Source organism: Ammospiza nelsoni, chromosome 3 (genome assembly GCF_027579445.1).
Source record: "Ammospiza nelsoni isolate bAmmNel1 chromosome 3, bAmmNel1.pri, whole genome shotgun sequence".
In the NCBI taxonomy this organism is placed as follows: Eukaryota; Metazoa; Chordata; class Aves; order Passeriformes; family Passerellidae; genus Ammospiza; species Ammospiza nelsoni.
In genome coordinates, this window is record NC_080635.1 from 85513513 (window position 1) to 85535578 (window position 22066).

General features: G+C 37.5%; 1 protein-coding gene across 1 annotated transcript in view; it reads left to right on the forward strand.

Moving 5' to 3' along the window:
• Window positions 1-22066, forward strand: part of DLGAP2 (DLG associated protein 2) — a 300363-nt gene that overhangs the window by 248641 nt on the left and 29656 nt on the right. Inside the window, exons 8-9 of the mRNA XM_059467707.1 lie at window positions 246-465; window positions 17758-18107. Coding sequence (XP_059323690.1) covers window positions 246-465; window positions 17758-18107 — 570 coding nt within the window. The remainder of the gene's footprint in view (window positions 1-245; window positions 466-17757; window positions 18108-22066) is intronic.

The window sequence follows — 22066 nt, forward strand, 5'->3', positions numbered from 1 at the left end:
CTCAACTATGCCAAAAGATATTGAATGGAGCATTAATGTATGGCATGTGTGATGCATTTAATAGAGATGTGTAAACAGCTGATCTAAGTTGAGCAATGTGAATGTGATCAGAAGGGATTACTACATTTTAACTATTTGCTAAAACAGTTCTTCATCAATGTACAGGTGTCCATTTGAGATGTTGAGGCCGTGATGATCACAAAAAAGCAAGTCAAAAATCAAATGCATTGTTGTTGTTTATTCAGATGAGTGAAGCAGAGGTTAATGGGCAATTTGAATCGGTGTGTGAATCAGTGTTTAGTGAAGTTGAAGCTCAGGCAATGGATGCCCTTGACCTCCCTGGATGTTTCCGAACAAGAAGCCACAGTTACTTGCGTGCCATTCAGGCAGGCTATTCCCAAGATGATGAATGTATCCCTGCGCTGACATCCTCCAACATCACCTCAACCATCAGGTCAACCACAGGTAAGCCAGTCTCCCCTGACCCTTTCACTTCTGTGCATGTAAAATCATATCAGCTTGTTTTCTCAAGGGAGCTTTGACACTAGAAGCATTTTTGCTGTGTAGAAATAATGTTTGATACCAATATTCTTATGTTTTTTAATTCTGTACTATTGTGGTTACATCTTGGAATAAGCTCTTTCTGGGAAGAATCCTGTGTGCATAATGTAATGGACCTGGGTTTTTGACCTTCATTTCACATACATGCAGTTATCTACGTAAAAATATAAAAATGCAAGTGCAAATAATATAATCTCAATATTGTTAGACATTTATGTGGTTTATCTGTCAAGTAATTGATCTTCTAAATTAGATTAGTTGTGCTAATTTTAATTTAGGTTGATAAAGTACCAAAAAAAAAGAGAAGTAAGATTAAAAATATTTGGTCTAAATACTCAAAGGCAGTTAATGTAAAAGGTAATTAATTACTTTTAGGGAAGGTGTAATCACTTGTACCAGTTCACTGAATTGTAAACATTTTGGCAAGCTTCACACATCTGCTGTTACTCATTGTCCATTAGCATTCATTGTTATAACACTCATTGTTCAGATCTTTTAACATTCTTCTGGCAACTTTCTCTTTTTTTATCAGTTGCTTAGCAAAGTCAGTAGTTTTATCCATTTTAGAATTTTAGCATATATTGGTAGAGAAAAGATTGCATAGAGAACCATTCAATAATTAAAATGAAATCTATAGGAAGTATGTATTATTTGTAAACTGATCCAAATTCGCTTCTACATTTCCAAATATATTAATGCCAGTTCCTAAAAATGATATTGTCAGTGCCACATGCTATTAAGCTGTAGTGTAGGCTATCCATCTACAAAAGGTAAAAATGAGTTCAAAATGTATCATGTAAAAATGCTTTTTAACTGATTTGCTTGATAAGTCTGTTGTATAACAGAACAGTGGGAGCTTAGAAAGGAAGCCATTGTTGAATAATATACATTTGCATTCCAGAAGTAGCATAAAATGTTATTTTATCTTAAGCATAGTATTTTAATTGTTATGTAAAACTTTGTGTAAAGCTAGAAATTGTTGGTTACAGTGCCCCCTCTAGGGATGTTTCTGTTCTTTGATTAATAGAGATGCTATCATGATATAAAATGAGATCTTATTGCTACCCCAGAGACTAATTTTCATCTTTATCATATATTATTGTGTGATCATTATGAAGACACCTTGCATGGCAAGAGACACAACAGATGCTTATTTTGGAATCTGCTCCAAGTACTGAATTGGAATATTTTCAGAATCACCTTGGTTACCAAGTGGGCTGATTTTTACCTAAACTGTCGTGAGTTTATGTGCTACATAAGCCCAAAATTCTCACTGAAAAGAACTTATTTTATTTTCCTCAGAGTGAAAAAGCTGAATAATAAAATATATTTGAGAAAATACAAGATTAGGTAGTAAGTGTGTTTGCATCACAGTGTTTTTTCATGCTTATGAGACAGGTTATGCATTGATTAGTATTCTGCTGGTTAAATACTGTGGTTTTGAAAATTTTATCCTTCATTTCAGTCCTAATTTCTCCCTCATCTCAGAAATTATTCATCAGATAGATTTTCTTGCTCACAATGTAATCCTTTCTATTTTTTGTGGTGAGGTGATATTGACAATCTGGGGAAAAAAAGATGACTTGAGATGTTTTCCTGTTCCAAAATTATTTCCATTCTTATGGACTGTATACAGTTCTGAGTGTGATTCTGTAATTAAAATGTCATCTCTGTGCCACTGAGCAAATTTGTCAACAATTTCTATATAAGGTAAATATGCAAATCAGAAAGAATTATCTAGTATAAAAGAAGAGTAAGGATTATGAGATTCACTTTGAAGGGAAATTTCAGTTGCCAAAAAAGTTCTTGTTTTTAAAATCCTATGTGTAATGCTTCCATTTTTCTCTCTTCAGTCCTTGTCACTTTGGAGGGATATACTGCATTTCTTATCCTTACTATAATTTTTACAAAAATCTGACTTCTTCATCCCTTTTTGAAAATTGTTAAAGAAGCCATTGCCTGAAATGTGAAAATGGTGTTGGCGGTGTTGGCAGACATTTGACATTCAAATAAATGTCAGAAAGATCAGACTTTCACATCAGCTTTTTATTTCCAATTCAGTCTTTTATTTCTTAAGAAAATTACATTAAGTTCTTTTTTGCTTCTGATGTGACAAATTCTTTTTGGCAAAGAAACTAAAGGAGTTTTTTAGAAAATTAACAGTCATTTCAATTTAATTATTCCATTCAATTTTAGTTTTATAGGTCATGACTGCCCCTTATCATTGTCATAAAGCAATTTATTCGTAGCACATAGGCTTAGCTAAAAATTAATTCTTGTAACTAAAAATGTAAACCTAAACTAAAATTCTCTATGAATTCAATTACAAAAGTAATTGTAAAAAGTAGAATATATATTTACAGCATGCATTTTCCTAAAATGTTCCTAGACGCATTTGCAACTTTCAGGAGGTTGCAACTATAGTGAATATTATGTGGGACATTATTAATGGACTATGCTAATAGGATTTTCTAATAGATGGAAAAAGTGCTACCAGTATCGGGTTCTTAACTGCATACAACTTTACAGAGAAACATTGGTATTAAAGAACACATAACTTGTGCATGGATCCACATAGTTTAATTATTTGTGGAACCAGTCTTCTCCCCCTCTGAGGGAGATTGTCACAAGGCCTAGGGCACTCCCTGCTGCCCCAGGTGTAAATGAATGAGACAAGTGGCAGTGCAAAGCAGACAGCCAGCATTGCTGGCCTATGGTAAGCTAGACCTGGCCTCTGTGTGAGCCCTGCTGAGACTCCTCTTTCATTGAGGTTAGGGCATTTCCAGCCATCACGTTTCATTTTGTGAGGAGATAATGAACCCAGTAAAAGATACTTGATGTTAAAAGCCCTGAATGGCAGCATATGCTTTGTGTCTCTGAACCGTATCCAGCCACAGCTGTCAGATGCACAGCTGAGAAAATGCAGCTCCAGCCGCTGCTGCCTCCCACCTCGCTCCTCCATCACAGACAACATGTAATTTCCTGAATGGGAAGTCACTGAGTGCAGCAGTCATCCTAAGTGCTGCTGACTTACAGCTCTGCTGCTCCTGCAAGCAATGTTTCACTTTTCAGGAAGAGCTCATAAAAACTGGGTCACTTTCCAGGTAGCACCAGGCTGGTTCCCTGTTGTCAAAGCACATCATGCCACTGTCAGCTCAGCAGGCGCCGGGAGTGTGGCACAGGGCTGGGGGAGGCACGGGCTGCTGGAGGCGCTGGGGCTGTGCCAGCTCCAGCTGAGCCGGAGCCAGCCCTGGCTGGAGAGTCCTGCTGGGAAATGGAGAGCGGTAGGTCGGGAGCAGTCACACCTTATCCCACCTGCAACACCTGGCTTCCCTCCCTGAAAAGTGCTTCAGATTCTGTGGTACAGCACCAGACTGTACTATGAGAACATAACCAACAAGGACATCTGGAAGGTATTAATCACTCCCTCATTCCCCCTTGATCTGAGAAGGTCAACTTACTTTTGCTACAAGTTCGCTATGTAGAGAGAGTCCTTTGTATTAATCACTCCTTGTGTTATAGATTATTTCAGGATGTTTCCTCACAGGTTTTTTTTTTTAGTTTGGTCATACTGTGAATGCTGAAACATTGAATTGCAATGGTAATGGATTGGAGCAATTAGCATGGTCTCTTTGAAGCAGAACATGCTAAAATCCCTTTCCTGAGAGAGAGAGAGAGAGTAACTTGGTACTTGCACTTCTGGCCAACTTGAACACCAACTTATCATCTCTTCAGATTTGGAGGCACACTTATGTTCTCCTGATGACATTATATACATTGTATAAAATGAATAAAACACATCTTTATTGAGAGAACCATTCTCTCTGGATTCCTCTGGACAGTGCTCAGGATATTTACTCATCAGGTGGAATAACTTCTCAGTGTATACTGCTTTTATATTCAAATTGAAGCAGCTAGCCAGAAATGCTAAATATGTGACTCAATCAGATGCATGAAATCCTTCTCCAGCAACAAGCATGGACTGAGTGGACTCTGTTAAATTCTTTGGTTTTCAGTCTGATGAATAAAAGAGAGGATAATTTTCAGTTCCTTAAAACTACTCCACATGTTCCTCTAACCCAGGTTTTTTGGCTATAACAGTATTTTTTTACTGGATTAATGATAAATGAATGGATTAATGATAAAAAATCCACCTAGCTATGGACTTTAGCACAATGGGGACTTGGTCAGGGTACATAAAGGCATCCTGGATTTCTCTCCTATGTTAAATGTCAGTTCAAAGTAATTTCCCCCACTTGAGGGATTTTGTGGTAATCTTGAGAGAAATTTAGCATAAAGCATTGCTGAATTTAGGGAACAGAGTTACTAGCCCTAAGTTGTCAGTATAATGCATAAAAATTTTTAATTCTTCTAGAAAATGTAGCATAATGCAATCTGTCAGATTTTTCCAATCCTAATGATTCTCTCATTTGTGCATGCACCTCCATTTTTCTGATTCATAGTAGGTAGATCAACTCAGCTCATGTTTGCTAAAGACTTCACTGAGGAAGATGAAGTGACTTTGGGTCATTTTACTTTTTGAAAACTGTCTTTGGGCCATTTTACTTTTCTCAGTCAGCTGGACTCTGCTTGAGTAATGCAATGAGTAAACTTCAGAGAATTCCACATTTGCAGAACTATTCAGCACTAATTCCAAAACCAATTAATTCAAGCAAGGTCACATTGGATGAGGAAGTTTTCAATTAGAACTCCTACAATTACTCAGGATGCCTGAGGAATTGCAGGTTTCCCTTCTCCAGACTTCAGGCTATTTCCAGCTTTCCATTTTCAAATAAAGGGCTATGTAAGGTGAATTTTTACAGCCCATGTTTGATATTTAGCCACAAAACTCTCATGGTCAGTGAACTGATTGCATAATCATTACTTACAAAAATAAATGAATGAGAATATGATATTTCACGGAGAAATTGTATTGCTCCATAGCATGGCTACCCCTCCAAACCCTAAAAGGACTGATTCACTGGTTGCTATCTGAACACTAATAAGATTAGTTATTGTTTTAAGGTTTTACTGGTTTGTCAGGTTTTTTTGCCACATATAAGGAGAGTGGAGCTACACACATGGAGCTAGTACATATGACACCCCTCCCATGAGAAAAATATAAGTATCAGCACTTCTGAGCTTGGGAAAGAAAAAACTCAGAAGGAATTTTATAAATTGATATAAATATAAAAAATGGGGGGGAAATGCTCTTCGGTACTTAAAAGAAAAATCATTTATGAGTAATAGATGTGAGATTTTCTTTCATTTCCTCAAGTATGTGACATTTCATCCAGGTGGCTGTTTGGATCTTCTTAATCTGATGCACTATGGCTAGGACAACCCAGCCAAATGGGGAAAACTTATGCATGAAGTAACATCTCCACAGTTTCTGTTCTTTCTATGGAAATAAACGCTCAGTCTGAGAGGATTTTACTGGTATCCATTGCTAGCAGTGGAATCCACAACAGATATGTTTAAAAACACAAAGCATTGAGTTCAAATAAGATATAGAAGGCTGTGTTATCAATCATAATTTAGTATGTTGACTTTCCTTAATTACTGTTGGGGCTCTATGGAATTATCTGACACTCTAACTCTCTGCAGGAAGCACCATCTATCTCTTGGAGCATTTGGGCATCCTGAGTTAATCCTTTGATGCTGTGCCAAAATGTGTTCCTATACTGTGAAAATAAATCTTATCCTAACAAATGATGAGCCCAGTTCTACACTTGAATACACACACATAATTTTCATTGCTCTGGGTGTATCTGGAGAGCATAATTAGTCTTTAATTTTTTTTTACATATTGAAGTTTTGCTGCTATGCTGACACTGCTGTTCGAGAGCAGCTCTACATGGTAGAAAGTCATTAGGATGAAGGTGACACAAACACTTTGGTTCAAGGACTTTGACAAGAGGGCCAAGGAGCTGTCACAGCTGTTCACAACTCTGGGATTCCTGGAGATGGAGTAAGGCTGTGCTAATCAGGGCTGCCTGGCCTCCTCAAGCTGATGAGGCATGAAAGCAGTTGGAGCAGTAGCCAGGAGCTTTTCATAATTTTCATTCTCCCTGGTACAGATTATCTTCAGAGTCAAAGATAAAAATGAAGTCACTGCCTTCCCTCTGTGGTTAGTTTTAAAATGTGTAATAATTGTTTCTCTCTTGCTCCTGCTGTTCTGTGCTTGACAAAATTCCTCCATACCCACTGGATTTGCCAGACATCTGGTTCTTTTTTTTTATTAAAAATGACACTTATGCTGCCTCCCCTGCCAAAATTTGGCTTCAAAGCTGTTCTGTTCAAAGAGTTTTCTCAACTATGTTTTCTTTATGGCATTATATGGTTAAAAAAGAAGTAGAATTTATCAGAAAAGTGTAACATGCAAGGAAGGTGATTCACTGCTCGGTTTTAACCCTTCCTGATGTGGTAGAAGCTGACAGTGGCAGATGTAAATCTCATCCCAGCTATTTACCCTGAGGTTGCCAGAGGGCTTTGTGTGTGCAGCTGAGGGAAGCACACAGGGCTGGTGACCCTGGAAGCACCAGTTCATTGTGCTTCCTTGCAGGGAAAAAGAAGGAAGGACCCTTCCTGTGCTTCTCCTCCTGGGAAAGAAAGTAACCTCCAAGGAGTCTATTCAGAAGCTCTGCATGTGCTCAGTCCTGGGGTTTGTTGAATGTGTATGTGTCAGGAGCCATAATGATGATATGTGCACTGGAACTACATTCCTTGCTGTGCTAGCTAGACAAACATCATTGGATCCATTTCTGCATCAGGGAACTTATTCAGACTCAGATCGACCCTAGACAGACAACTGATAAACCTGATACTCAAAACATCCTGGAAAGGGTATTTTCCAAAGCATCAGAGTAAATAAAGACAGCAAAATTGGTGACATTCCTAGGGCATAACCTGACAGAATTAGCCTTTGACCAGACAGGTTAGTTGAATTGTGTTGGGTTAAACTCCAGGTCAAGTCAACTAAACATAGATGCTTTTGTGCAATGTAGCTGTCTAAGTTCCTATGACAACAAACTGATTAATTCAGAGACAATTGACTGGTACCATTTGAGACATCTGTACAGGACCTAGACAAGAAACTGTTGGGAGGAAGGCTTTGGTACCCATGTTTTGGTGAGTTTGACTCAGACTGAGTACAGTGTATGCATCCTATTGTGCACCAACACAGAATCAACAAACCTCAAGCTACACTGAGGTGTTTTATTGTCAATGAATAGCACTTTGATTAGTCTTGACAAAGTCTTACTTGCCGTAAGGCCAAGGTTCAGTCTCAATACATAGTCCATTGAAATATGCACCACAAATACCAGAGCAATCCCAAGAGCACACTGCTACTCCTCAAGGGCAACTAGGGGACACCCAGGGTTCTGGAAGATAGCTTGAAGTGAGGAACCTATCACTTGGCTTTCTGACAATGAGAACAGCCTATCAAGGACACATCAATGAGTCATGAATTTTATATGCATTTCTTTACCTTTTCAGACATTTATGTGTTCAGAAAAAACATGTATTTCCACGCTCTGTCTCCTTCCCCTAGTCTAAGAAATTATACAAATTTCAGTCATAAAATTTCATCTCATGTGATACGTATATGTAAAATGTATGTTTCAAAGGCAATCATTTTAATTCCCTATTATAGCCAGTGGATATCTATGTTCTTTATAACTTGTATCCTCTATGACAGAAGTGGTCCTCTGGACATCCCTGTTTCTCTCTGTTGTCTATTAAAATAATCTACAATAATAGCATTGCATAGCTAGCTAACTTTCATTAATCTGAGGCAAAAGTTAAACCTATTCAAATTGCATTATAGGATGAAAACTAAGGTTAAACTTGGGTTCCACTGAAAACAAGGATAACTGAGAGAACCTAAAATCTGAGAGATAAAACACAACAGTATCATTTTCTACACCTAAATACAGGGATGGGAGCCTGCAATTAGCTTTTTTAGTTTCAACTGGTTTTGACACTGGTTTTGACATTCATACTTACTCCATCTGCTTCTTGGTTAAAATGGTTATTGGATTTGACAAAAAAGTGCACTCTGAGTTTGTGTCCAGACTTGCAATCTCTGTGGATTAAATTAATTGTTTAAAGGTACTAAATTGCACTTGTTTAAAATATTTAGTAATCACTTATGTTCCTTAATGTCAGATTATCATAATATAGTGATAAAATTATGTAACATTTCCTTAAGGGTAAGTAAGCTAATTTTTTTTCTCATCCTACTTTTCTTAAAATTCCTTACTGTAAATTAAATACAATGACAAGCGACACATAGTTACTGTAAGAAAGAGAATAGAAAATAGAAAAAACAAAACCAATTATAAGCCTACATAATATATTCATGAGGGAGTTTATGAAGCTGATGGAAATTAATTTAACTGAGTGAGAAGGGTACATGGGAGTTTGAGAAGAAATTTTACTGGAAAACATTTTCTTTTTTTTTTTTAATTTCAGTGTGAAAAGAGTAGCACAAGAAGAGTGATTCTTCGTGTTTGGAACTTTCTTTTCTTTGTCTCTTTCTGTGTTGACAATGTGACAAATGCAATCTGTATTCCTGAAAAGCCGCACATATATATTTTGGAAATGAAATATAGTTAAAGGAACATTTTTTCCTTCCTGTAATTGAAAAACTGAGATGCTGTTTTTTAATGCAACTTCAGTAATTTAGAGGCACATAGGAACTGTTTAGAAGAGCAGTACAGCTGTCAGCACTTTGCCATGTCATCTACAGGATACTGGTTAGGCTATAATTTCTTACTAATTAACTGATCTAAAATAAGAACCTTTTGTAAGCAGTCCATCAGAAATCTATGAGGTTTGTGTTGCCCACATCTCTGTTAATTTTAGCAAAGGCCTACACTTTTTGATCTTGATGTCTTGTTTGATTTGCATTTCTGTTTTGAGACTAACATTAATTACACTGTCAAAACATATTTATCATTTATGTAACATGGAGCTGCCTACAGACCTAAGTTTTCTCAATATGGAGGTAACATCTTGTGTGCAGAATTATTTGATTAGAGTAATTGCTTTTATACATTTCTTCTCCAGGGAGACTGTAGTGGCTCCAGCTTTTTCCAAATTTAGTGGTAACATTTCCTCTTAATTGCTAGTTTCCTGTACAAAATCAGATAGATGTACAGAACTAAAAGGATCTACTCTGAATATCGAGGCTGACCGGTTGCACAAACAGATTTAAAAAAAAAAATCCAGTAATTTTGCCTTACCACAGTAATTTTTAATTGAGGTTATGTGTCATATTAATGATTTCAGTAGTTTTTTAAAGTGCTGCACAGATTCTGTTTATCAGAGAGATGTCAAAGACAGATGCTGCTTTAAAAAATAGGTTTTTTGATATGCAATTTATTTGGCAGCAGTGTCTCAGTGATGAGCTCTTTTGAAAAACTTTTTTAAAAATTGTGTATAGGCAGCACAATTCTTGTCTGTGTCAATAATATGTTAATATAATGGTCCAGATCCTGAGATGGTATGAATTGGACTGCTTCCACTGACTTCAATGTCAACATTTTCAATGGGATTAACAGCATGGTCTAATCTACTGCTTCAAACTGGTAATTTATTTTAAAAAATTACAGAAATACAGACGGTTTGCTTTTCATGCCTGTCTGGAGTTAAAAAGATACCTGGGGCAGCTGGTACTGGCTGCTATGTAGTAGTTTCAGCAGAAGGGGTCAAGGTTTCAGTCATTGCTGCAGGGCAATTCCACTCACATTTGCTTCACCATCCAGCTCCCAGGGATGTGGAGCAGAGGAGATGAAGCTCCCACCTTTCCAATGAACACTGGTTACAAAAGACAGGAGAGGTTATATCCCAGTGCAAACCAGTGTGTCCCAGGGACAGAGCTTTTGGCTGGAGCTTTTCTCATCCCTTTAGGTATTTCACAGCACCATAGAATCATTAAGGCTGGATAAAACCTCCAGGTCATCAAGTCCAACCTTTGAACACCACCATGTCAACTAAATCAAGTGCCAGGCCCACTTGTTTCTTGAACACTGCCAGTGATGGTAACTGTCAAAATTAGCTGTCCTAATTTGAGCTGGTTGTCCTTGATTGTCTTTATGGTTGACAGAGAAAAGCATAGGATGATTCATTTCCTGGTAAAATAAGCATCTAAAATGGGCAAGAATTGCCCCCAGAATTGCTTATTTTTCTCACAGTAATTCTAAAAGTGATTGGACAGCTAACTTGGACCCGGATGACTGGGTTTTTATTAGCAACTGATGTGAGGTGAGATGGATTCCCATGTACAGTTCCCAAAAACTGTCCTGAAGTTATGATGTAATTCGCTGTTATTAAAAGACCCTACTTAAAATACTGGCCCAGGATAAATGCAACATTTTGCCCCCACAGACTATGGCAACATGAGACTACCAATTAACATCTGACTTTAAGGTGTAACAAATATCCAGGTTTACTTAATCACAAGATATGTAAAATGATCCAACAGGAAGAAAGGTTGCAAAGTTATAGATGCATACTACCGAGACAATGATTTCAGGTTTAAATAAAGTGCAGCCCATCATATAAACTATGCTGATAAAAATCGTCTGGGTGTAAGCAGTCTTTAAGAAAAAATTTCATAAAACTATCACTGTGATATTTTTATATCTTATACATATATATATATATCTCAGTGAGATATATATATCACTTTTTCTTAGTGTTTAATCTCAAAAGGAAAAAACAGGGTCCTTTTACAGATACACAAACTCAAGACTGTCTCTCTAATGAGAAGGTCTCTGGTCTCTTTACTGGCTGGGAATTAATCATGGAAGCCTGAATGAGAAAAGGGAAGAAGCAGAAAGATAGGTTAACAACTAAAGCATCTCTCTGATTACGTTAGAGAGAAATTTATTCAGAATTTAATTAAAGGAGTTAATTTAATTAAAACCAAAATTCTCTCTTGAATTTGAATCACAGTATGACAGTGGTAAGTTTTAATGACTACTTTTGCAAGGTTTGAATATTCTTACAATAAAAAAACTCTCAATAACCTCTAAAATGGAGAAATTCTTGAATATAGAAAGCCCTCAGAAATAACAGGATCTTTCACCACCAGAGCAGCAAGCAAAGGTGTGGACCTTTCCAGGGAGCAGCAAAGGAAAGGGCTGGAGCAGCCTGGACTGTATGGGACATGGTTCCCTCGCCCGCCCTACACCCACACACAGACAGTATTTCAATTTAAGCACAAGTGGGTGTGTTAGAGGAGCCCTCTGAAGAACTTGATTTACATTCAGGCGCCTGTCTAGGGTAGGGTAATGGAGCAAATCACTCTTTTCTTCAGTCCTGCCTGGGTACATACTGCTTCAGCACTGAAAGCAGAAAGAAGAGACTCCAATCAGCAGTGTAGGTTTTAAAATCTTCACTGAGGGCACACATTGAAAATGGAAAGCTTGGATCCAAACAGACTGATTTACTGATTTACTTGGATCCAAACAGTCTTATTCAACCTTTTCCTCATCATTGTAACAGATCTGTTTTTCTTAATTAAATACCAGAGGCTACACATGTTAAAACAAAGCATTTTGAAATCTTTTTGTTATCACTGAACTTTAAAGATATAACTGATTCAGGAAGTAAACACCTTACTAACATTTCAGAATTTGACTAAGGAAAGCAGATTATTTTGTACAATTAAACTGGCCTGTTTGATACTACAGTCTGCTTTTAATGATATTTGGAATCAGAGACTGATGTAGATGGAAGATAAAAAAGGCATATATAAAAAGATGTGTCCCAACACCCTCTCTTTTAAATGGGGACTTGTATTTTTATTTTTGACATCCATGCCTTGTTAGAAAAATCATCAAATAATTCTTTTTGTGAGAAATAAATTCTTTTAGTGTTTGTGATTTTTTTTTTCTCAAAAGTCCCCTTTGATTTCTCAATGTTCTTTTAATGATCATCATTCTGTGTTTTGAGAAGTAACTGTTAGGGATCCATATGTACGGGTTTTTTTTAGGAGTAACTCAGAATTTCTAATGACCATGATGGAGAACAGTGAAGAGATTTCAGGGCATTTCAGGGACAGTCATGTTAGCTGGGACTTCCAAAACCTTTGGCTAAAACAGTGTACACCAAAGACTCTTCAATAAACTGAGTACTCTTTTGATACAGGGTTAGATTTGGTTGTCACCTTTCATTATGAGAAGGCCTCATTTTTCCTCTTCTGAAATAATTTCAGCGTTGGTGCTGACTTTCCCTGTGCACAGCAGAAGATCCAGCTCCAGCCTGGGCATCTGCCCTGTGTTTCTCCGGGTGCTGTGGCTGCTCAGAGGAGCCCCTGGGACCTCTGCCTCCAGGGCAGCTCCCAGCTCCCTGCAGAGCAATTATCCTCCTGCTGCAGAAACCTCCCTACAAAACAGAAAACCCAGTTTACTGCTGCCACCACCATTTCCTTTAATTGATGGTCCTTTCATGTAAATTCATCACCCAGCTAATTTTGTGATCTCAGCCTAAATAATGTTATTTTGACTAAGTGCTTAGCGGTTACATTGATGTGTAAAAACCCCTCAGGTGATTCTATCTTGCAAATGGACCAAAAGTGGTGATTTATTAAAAGGCTGCCTTTTGAAAGGTGTTCTGAATGTCACCCACAGCCACTGCTATTTCATCAAATAGATCACATTTCTCCTACTGCCTTGTGTCTGTGAAGGTCTATGGCTAACCTGAAGTTATGTCTAAATTGACTTATTTTAGTAATTTTATTTCTAGTATAAACGTTGTTGGCACTGGAATATGGCTGGAATAACTGATTTCTATGGCTGTATCAACGGTAACTTTTAGCAAGTTTAGACAAATACAGTGTAGATTAAGAGGGATATTCTTCTTCCAGCTGTATCAGTTGAACTGTTGCTCATAAATGATCAGGAAATCTTCCTTGTATTTCTACTGTGTGTATCCAAACCACCAAATTGTCGGTTCTCCAGAGCTGGAATAATCTTCCTGGCTACTCAGCAGTATTACCATAGTGCCTGATATTCTGGTTGTGACTGATGCTGCCTGCCTGGCATCACAGAGCACATAAAACAATTAATGTGGTTTACAGAACCACATTCATAGCCACCTCTGTGCCAAACTCAGCACTGGTAGGCAATCTTGCGCATGTGAGGGTCTGGCACTTAGGATATCAATCCTTACAAAACTAATTTGATATTTTACACTTTTTCCTGACTGAGTGAGAAATTGATGCATGTTATGCTGCATTGAACAATTTATACCTGATTTGCATCATTGTTTAATCTGGCCCACTATGAAGCAGCACAGAACCATTTTGTTTATTCTCCATTTGTCTAAATGCCCATCCTTGAAGGAAAATCTAATGGAGCCAATTGCACATATTTATGTTGAAGTGGGGCAAGTACCCAAGCAGTTAATACTTTTATTCAAGTAGGAGTCTGAAATATCGGTATGGTTTAGAATTAGAACAGCTTGTCACCATTTTTGTAATTTTTGATTGATGATTATAAGCTAATAGAGGGAGACAAAATGTGTGTTCAGAACTTAAAAAAATATTTTTCCCACTTCCTTAAATTAGGCAAAAAATAAATTCTGCTTTTTATATCAAGATAGCCTTTAAATACAACTGGAAAGAAAATTTTAGTTTCTTTTTCTAGTTTATTCATAAAAAGACATATTTATGTCTTGTGCCATCTGCTTTATTTTTCCTTGCATTTCAGAGCAGTTACAGATTTTGCAAACTTATTAACAGCATTGCAGAGGCCTGTTGCTTTTACTTTGCTTGAACCTCATTGCTCAGCAGCAGGACTAGCAAGAGAAATATCCGGAATATTCAGGATATGCACACTAAAACCACTAAAAAATTAAAGAAATCAGAAAACTAAAGAATTCAGAAATCTTTGGGCAGCACTAGAAACAACAGGAGATTATCCCGGATTGGCATTTTACGTGTCCAAACATGAGCAGGTCTCTGGCATCTGCCCAAGTGCACAATTTAAATCTGTCTGGAGCCATCCTGCGCCAGCTCTGCCCTCTGGGCTCTTCCCCAGGCCTGCCTCATGCTGGCTCTCACCTCCTGCTGTGGTGCTGCCTCTGATGCTCAGCTTGTCTGCACTGAAGACAGGAATTCTCCATCCCAGTCTCATTCCCAGTGCAATTTTCGCCACCAGTGCCCTGTGGAGCTGTGGGGCACTGTCCTCAGCCGGTGCTGTGCTCCCCAGGACTGCTGCCCAGAACCACCTTCCAGCAAAGTCCTCCACAGCTCTGGAGTTTGCAGAATGATGACTAAAAATGGGGAAGATACAAAGCAGTGCTGAGGAGGTTTTACATGCTTGCTTTGGACTAATAACTACTAAAGCAAATAAAATGTACAGGGTAGAGAATGGTGCTAAGATGGCAGGAGCCCCTGTCCATCAGCAGAAGCAGATGATAAATAAAAAGTTCATTTTCAATTAGGAGCAGGAAATGTTTCTTCCCATATATGGTGTGTTGCATTTACAATTGCCAGGACCAAGAACCAGACATGATAGAAAAGGGTTATTGTTGATACCAGGACTATTCCCAGATGCCATTGCTAATGGAAACAATTTGCAAGTGAATAAAGTTTCATGCTTCAGACCTTAAGGCAATACTGATTTATTAGAGATCTAAACCCAAGCATGAACAGTAAACTGTGGGTTACTTTCTCCTTTAACAGGACCCTAATCTGTTATGTAGCTGGCTCTTAAGTCACCAACACAGGCCAAGTTATCCCATTTAATTCGCTTGAACCACTAGAATTATTAAAGCAAATAGAATTTGGTAGCAAGATTTGAGTCTCAAATGCAGGTCTCTATCCTCTTACTTGATTTTGTTAGTCTCCAATTAGTCCCAGATTTCTGTCTCTGAAACTGTTATTCCAGATACAAACTCATTAACAGTGTAGAGATGGATTTTTTTCATTCCCTGTTCAATATTTGATCTCTGTGACTGTATAGGAATTAATTGAATTTCTTCCTGCCATATTTCACTGTAAAAATGTAGCCAGTTTCCCACAAACTTCCAGTCTACTGGAAGTTTATTCTACTTGTTCCAAGAACATCTGTGGGATTTTTAATTTCTGTTTAGTGTTCACAACCAAACGCTTGCCAGAACACTGCAGTTACTCTAATACCTGGTGGCTTTAAATCATGTCACTCCACTGAAATAATCAGACTTTTAGAATAAAATATTCAATCCTAGGGGGAGAAAAAAGGGGGGAAAGAAAAAAGGGCAAGAAATTGTTTTCGTTTTGCCACAGGAAGAGTTTTTCTTTTTCAGAAATGTAAATGAAGATTAAGTCAGTTAAGAAGGGCTGCAACAGCAGTTTAACATTTATATTCATTAGACAGAGAAGTGATCTGCTGCTCAAGTAGTAGGGATAAACCTGCTTGTGATGTTTCATTATCACATTAACCATATGTTTCATTTTTCACTGCTATTCTTTTACATGAAGACAGATGTAAAAACAGTAAAGTAGTTATCACAGTGATAACCTGTCTTATGTTACAGGTAAAATTGGCTTCCCCTGTGCTGGATATTGTTCACCCTATTTCACCCCATTTTCTCTATTTGTAATGTTTCCCAGCATGTTGATCATTTGCATCTTAATTTACAGAGTAGTGGAGCAGCATTATGGCAGCTCTCTTAGTGGAAACATTCCTCAGATCCACTACTTGAGTTCATTAGACACTGTCTTAATTTTGAAGATTTACAGCCTCCCCCTTCTTCTGTGAACTTTCTGTACTCCCTAAAGCATCTGAAAAATATTGAGTTTTTTTCTTTTTTCTTAATTGCTGCTGACAAAACTGACAGGAGATAAGATTGGTGATAGGACAAAAAAAATGGCACTTCAAAAAAAGCACAGTCTCCGATACTGAAGAGCATGTTTCATGTGTTTTACATGTTCCACTCTGTTTGAGCAATTTAGCTCAGAGCAAGGCTCTAAAATCTCTACCAGAATTGAGCGGCATCAATAGTCATTCAAAATGTTCTTTAAATGAAAGTTTTCTTTCCTAGCTCAGCCTTTCTCTCTTTTATCTATGATATCACTTTAATTTATGATTTTCAAGAGTAAGCATTTAAGAGTCACTTTCTCTAGACTCACTGTTCACACAGGCTGGCCTGGTGATACAGGCTCAGCAGTCCAAGGTGTTAATTCTACTCCTGTAACTATACAAGAAGTGAATTGGACTTGGTTTCTCCATGCAGGAATAAAGATATACCACAATGCATTTTTTTTTATCAGTTGCTAATTTTATGAATTATGATTGTATGTACTTTGGGGAAAATACTCTTCCACAGCAGAAATAATCTTATTAGTACCAAAAAAAAAAAAGTGAAAAAGTGTTTAGTGGGCTTAGACAATTAGAAAATTCAGCTCTGTGATATTAATGGTTAAATATTAATGTCTATGAAATTTTTAAAATTTTGTAAGGATGCAGTATTGGCACAGTTCTGCATCTGTAGAGTTTTATTGGATGTTTTGTTGAGCCTTATGCTGGAAGACGGAATCTATGTTAAACCAGCTTCGGAACTGCTCTGCTCATCAAAGTCTTAATAGCTTTGCATATATTAGAATATTTTTAACATGCCTTGAATTTTCATTTATTAACGGTATCGAAAAAAATTTTAAAATATATGCTTCTTGCACAAGTAATTAGCCAACCTTGCCTAATTCCAACCAGTGTAGCTGGCAGGATTTTAAGAGGTTATAGTGTGGCAAACCATAAAGTAGTGTGGTATACCACAAAGCTCACAGTTCAGACAATAAGAACAGAAGGGGAAAAAAAATCTTCCTTTATTCCTTTTATGAGCTTTATTCCTTAATCTCAGAAGCCTCAGTGTGTTCTTACCCAGCACAAGTCTTAACACACATATCCTTGCTAACTCTCATCTTCACTGTAATTTGGGACTCTCATTTCCAGCCATTCCTTCTTTCTTGTTGAAATAAAATGTTTCTGTGGATAGCCATCTGACTCTGAGTGACACTTTCAAATAACAGTGAGGTTGATGAAGAGTACTACATTACACCATCATAATTTTTAAATAATGCAATCTTAAGGTAATTTCTGTTGTCAAGTTTCCATCAGATTAATCTTGATTTCTCTCTTTCCTTTTTTCTTTCTTGTTTTCTTTCTGCTTATTTTTTTTTTCTTTTAATTCTTCCCGTAGCTGTAACTTACACAAGTTACAAGAAAACTCCGCCGCCAGTACCCCCCCGCACCACTTCCAAGCCGCTGATCTCCGTGACGGCGCAGAGCAGCACGGAGTCCACGCAGGACGCGTACCACGACGGCCGGGCCCAGCGGATATCGCCGTGGCCGCAGGACGGGCGAGCCATGTACAACTCCACCGACAGCCTGGACAGCAACAAGGCCATGAACCTGGCCCTGGAGACGGCGGCCGCGCAGCGCCACGCGGCCGAGAGCCAGAGCACCTCCATACGCACCAGTGACAAGGCCATCCTCGTGACAAAAGCAGAGGAGTTCCTCAAGAGTCGCCGCTCCTCCATAGGGATCCAGGTAGTCTATCATATACACCTGTATTGTCTGTCTTCTCTCTGTAAACAGCATAGAGTGAGTCATTCAGCTCCACTAGCTCTGATGATCTCACAAACAACCCCTGGCTGCTTAGCGGTAATTGCAATTCTCATCATGGCTGTGCAGAAAAGTCTTCGGCTAATACACTGTATCTGGGAGAAAATGAATGAATAAATCTCTAGGGAGGTTACCTGTCATTAACACTTGATATGAAAATTATACTGCAGAGCTACAGGTGAACAGCATGTTCATCTCCTTCCCTCCACGAATTAACAGTCCTTTTAATAGAATTTCACCAGCTTTAAAATGCTTTACTGTACTTTTTCCATTATATTTCTCTTTTGACCTTGGAAAATGAGTAAAGCCAGTCAATCTTCAAGTATCTACCTAAAAAGACACCCTTGCCCTTTTAGTTGTGCTGGGAAGAAGGTACCAAAAAAGAGAAAGAAGTGTTCTCCTGTAGATACAGCATAATTAGAGATGGCAAGTAACAAAAGAACATTAATAAACACAGTCTTTGAGCATTCTTCCATTTGTCCATCAAAACCCACAATATTTATTTCACTTGACAAAATGTGTGTCAGACAGTGGAAAGCTTAGTCAAGTTCTTTTGTTTCAGGCATATTAAATAAGACAATTCCAAATGCAAATTTTGATTGCTATTCCTTCTGCTAAATGGTAAGTGCTAGATAGCTAGAAATGGTCATTTGTTCAAACCCTTAGGAAATACCAAGAAGTAATAAAAATTGGAAAGTTGAACTTGCAAAGAATGCGAAGTCCTTTGAGACAGCAATGGAAGAAAATTTAGGCTTCTGTTCTGCTGAGTATCCCCTTTTACATCACTGGGTTCATTTTTGCACTTACTTTTGCTAGATTAGCTACAGAGAAACTGACATTTATTTTGACATAGGTATTGTGGAGACAGCACCATAGATCTTGAGAAGGTAATCATCCATGTAAAAACGCCCAGTGAGTGGCTGTATATTAGAAATATACAAGAATATAAAAGAATGTGATTTTCTTTAAAAAGTGGTAATTTCATTTCCATTAATTTTATAAAATAATCACCGAAAAGTGTTTGGGTTAAGCCTATCACAGCTGCTGATCGAACTTTACAGGTTAACATTTTAGCATGCTGTAATTTTGCTGCTCCATAATGCATTAGACTAATGGGAAGGAATAGGCTTTGCCAGAAAGCTGTTTGTCCATTTCCTTGACAAAAAAGTATTTCATTCTGATTCTTTGGATGCAGAAAAGTAGAATTCAATTTAACAACCATGGCAAAATAGTCAGATGCCTAGTTATCAAATGTTTTACAAAGTAATTAGTGTATCCTAAATTGTTCAGAGAAGGAGCTTGGGAGATAAGACTGAAAAGTTCAAAGGAGCAGCAAAGAAATCTTTGGTACCTTTTAGCTCCTAACCTGAAACTTACTATTCAGAAAGGAATAGTATCAAGTGTTGTTCTTATCTCTCCTTTACAGCAACTGTGCATGCTGGTATTTATCAATGTTGGTGTCTTGATTTGGTCAGTCTTGCTATTCCAGCAATTAATTCTGGAACTTTGATTACATCACTTGATCCTATTTATTACTACAGGTGACAACCAGTACTTTTCACTCGGCCTTGACCCTTCTTTATGCGTGCTGTGTTTAATCATATGTGCTTATTATCCACAAAAACACCTGTTTCCTTGGGGGCAGCAGGTCTTCCATAGCAGCTTGCCATCTGCCACTTGGTCTGTAACACTGGTCCTCAGATGCACATATGGAGAAAGGCAAATGTTGTTTGCAACAGCAAGTTTTAGAAGGGCGAGCTGTTTATTATCTTTCAAGAAATACAAATTGCTTTGTTGTACCATTTGACATTAGATGATGTTGAATTTTCAGCAGTATGCTGAGCACATTTTAGTTGTTTGGGGTTTTTTTCAGCATTAAGCTTCAAACATCAGATTAGTGAGAAAAATACATTTCTGCAGTATTTTTGAATAGGAAATACATTTTGTTATATTGCTATTGCCAAGTTTGAACAGAAGAAAACCCACAAGGTAGAATGTTCTTATTGCAAACTACACAACTAGTAATTTGTATACTCAAAGTACAGTTGCAGTATTTAATTTCTTTTAGACTTCTGTGTCAAAGTACCTTGGAAAAGGATCTTTTTTATTTGCATATTTCCTTGATTGACTAAATGACTTGTTTTCCCATTAGCATGCCATGCCAGGGTAATGCATTGAATTTGCATTTATTTGCATTAGTTAATTTGCTATCAGGATGGCTAATTTGTTCATTTTTTACTGTTCCACTCCTTTAACACATTGATGGGAGAATGTTTGCCAAGAGAGCTTCATACAGGAGCAGAGAGGAACAAAGGTGCAGAGTGAGCAGCGGTGCCACTGCAAGTGGAAACTCAGTGGACCCAGCCTAGGGCTGCTTTGAGATATATGATTTGTGCAGAGTACATGCAGTGAATAGGAGTCCTTTTGAAAAGCCTGGCATGCTAGGAATGTGCCAATAGGGTTGGTATTCACAAGCACAGAGAGCCTGAGCTCCTGGAGAAGCACTGGAGTTACCATACATCCCTGTCTGCAGAGACAGGGAACAGCACAGATACACATCCATCTCACGGTGTGTTAGCTCTATCCCAGATGGGATTTTGAACAGAAAAATAAAAGCTTTTTAAATGAAGCTTTTTCAGAAAATAGATGGGAGCTTTGGGGTTTTGGAGGTTTTTTTGTGTTTTATTTTTTCCACTGTCATATTTAAATCAAGACAAATATTGTCAGGCATGTCAATAGGCACTGGGAAAAAAATGCTGACTTGTAAATTCAGATTCATTTCAAAATACTGATTTTGAGATTAAAAATTTATTCAGCAATTGAAAGAATATATGGATATAAAAAGAACAAGACTCTTGTAATACTAGTAGCTCTAAACCTCCTATCTGTCTTCTGTCATGACAGCAAAAGACTAATCAAAGTATGTGAATTAAAATGGAGAGTAGAGATTGTCAAGAGTAAAATAAGCAGTAAATCAGAACAAGGTTGTTGCTAAGATATTTTCCAGGATTTTCCTTGCTCTTTTGCACACCCTGGTATATATGCTAATGATTAACATTCCAAATCTGCTCTACTTATAAACCATTTCATATTAAAAGCATTGGGAATGTGAAATATATGAGAAAACATGTCAAGGAATTCCTCCAATTTATTTCAAATCTTTAAAACATGCAGTCCTTTGTTTCTTCTCTATTTAAAAGACATCAAGGCTTTTTGAATTGAAGAGAAACCCTGGAAACAAATGAGATGGAAACAAATATTCTAAGTGTGAAGGCTGATTCACGGTCATATTTTTGGAGACAAGCCCTAATTGTAGCATAGAGAATGGACTCAGTCATCTTCATTTATCATCAGAAGATCACACTTCAAAATACTTAGTGGGTTTTTTGTAATCTCCAGAATCTACATTAAACAAAGCCTTCTTATAAATTAAAGGCTGTATCCAGGAAGATGAATGCAATAGCTTCCTTGCCTAAGTTTTTTGTGACAAAAGGAGATCTTCTGCATAATTTATTTATATATATGTATGTGTGTATATATATATATATATATATAAATTTTCATGTCACATAGTAAAAACATTGTTCATGACATTCTGCACTCTCAAACTAGAATTTCCCTTTAACACAAAGCATTTTGTACCCATGGTTAAATGTACTTAGATAGGCACCTACATCTTCTTTGCACAGTTTGGGTTATACCATTTTTGTCAGTGATCTGCTTCAGTGTATACACAGCAGTCAAAAGAAATATTTGCATTGATTACAAGTGTTTGGATCATAAATGATCCAAAGCTACAGAGGTACTGTTTATTCTACTCCTAAAATGACTGATAGACTGTGCTTTAGTGAGAGGACAGTGTGAAGTGCTTTGCCTGGAGAAGT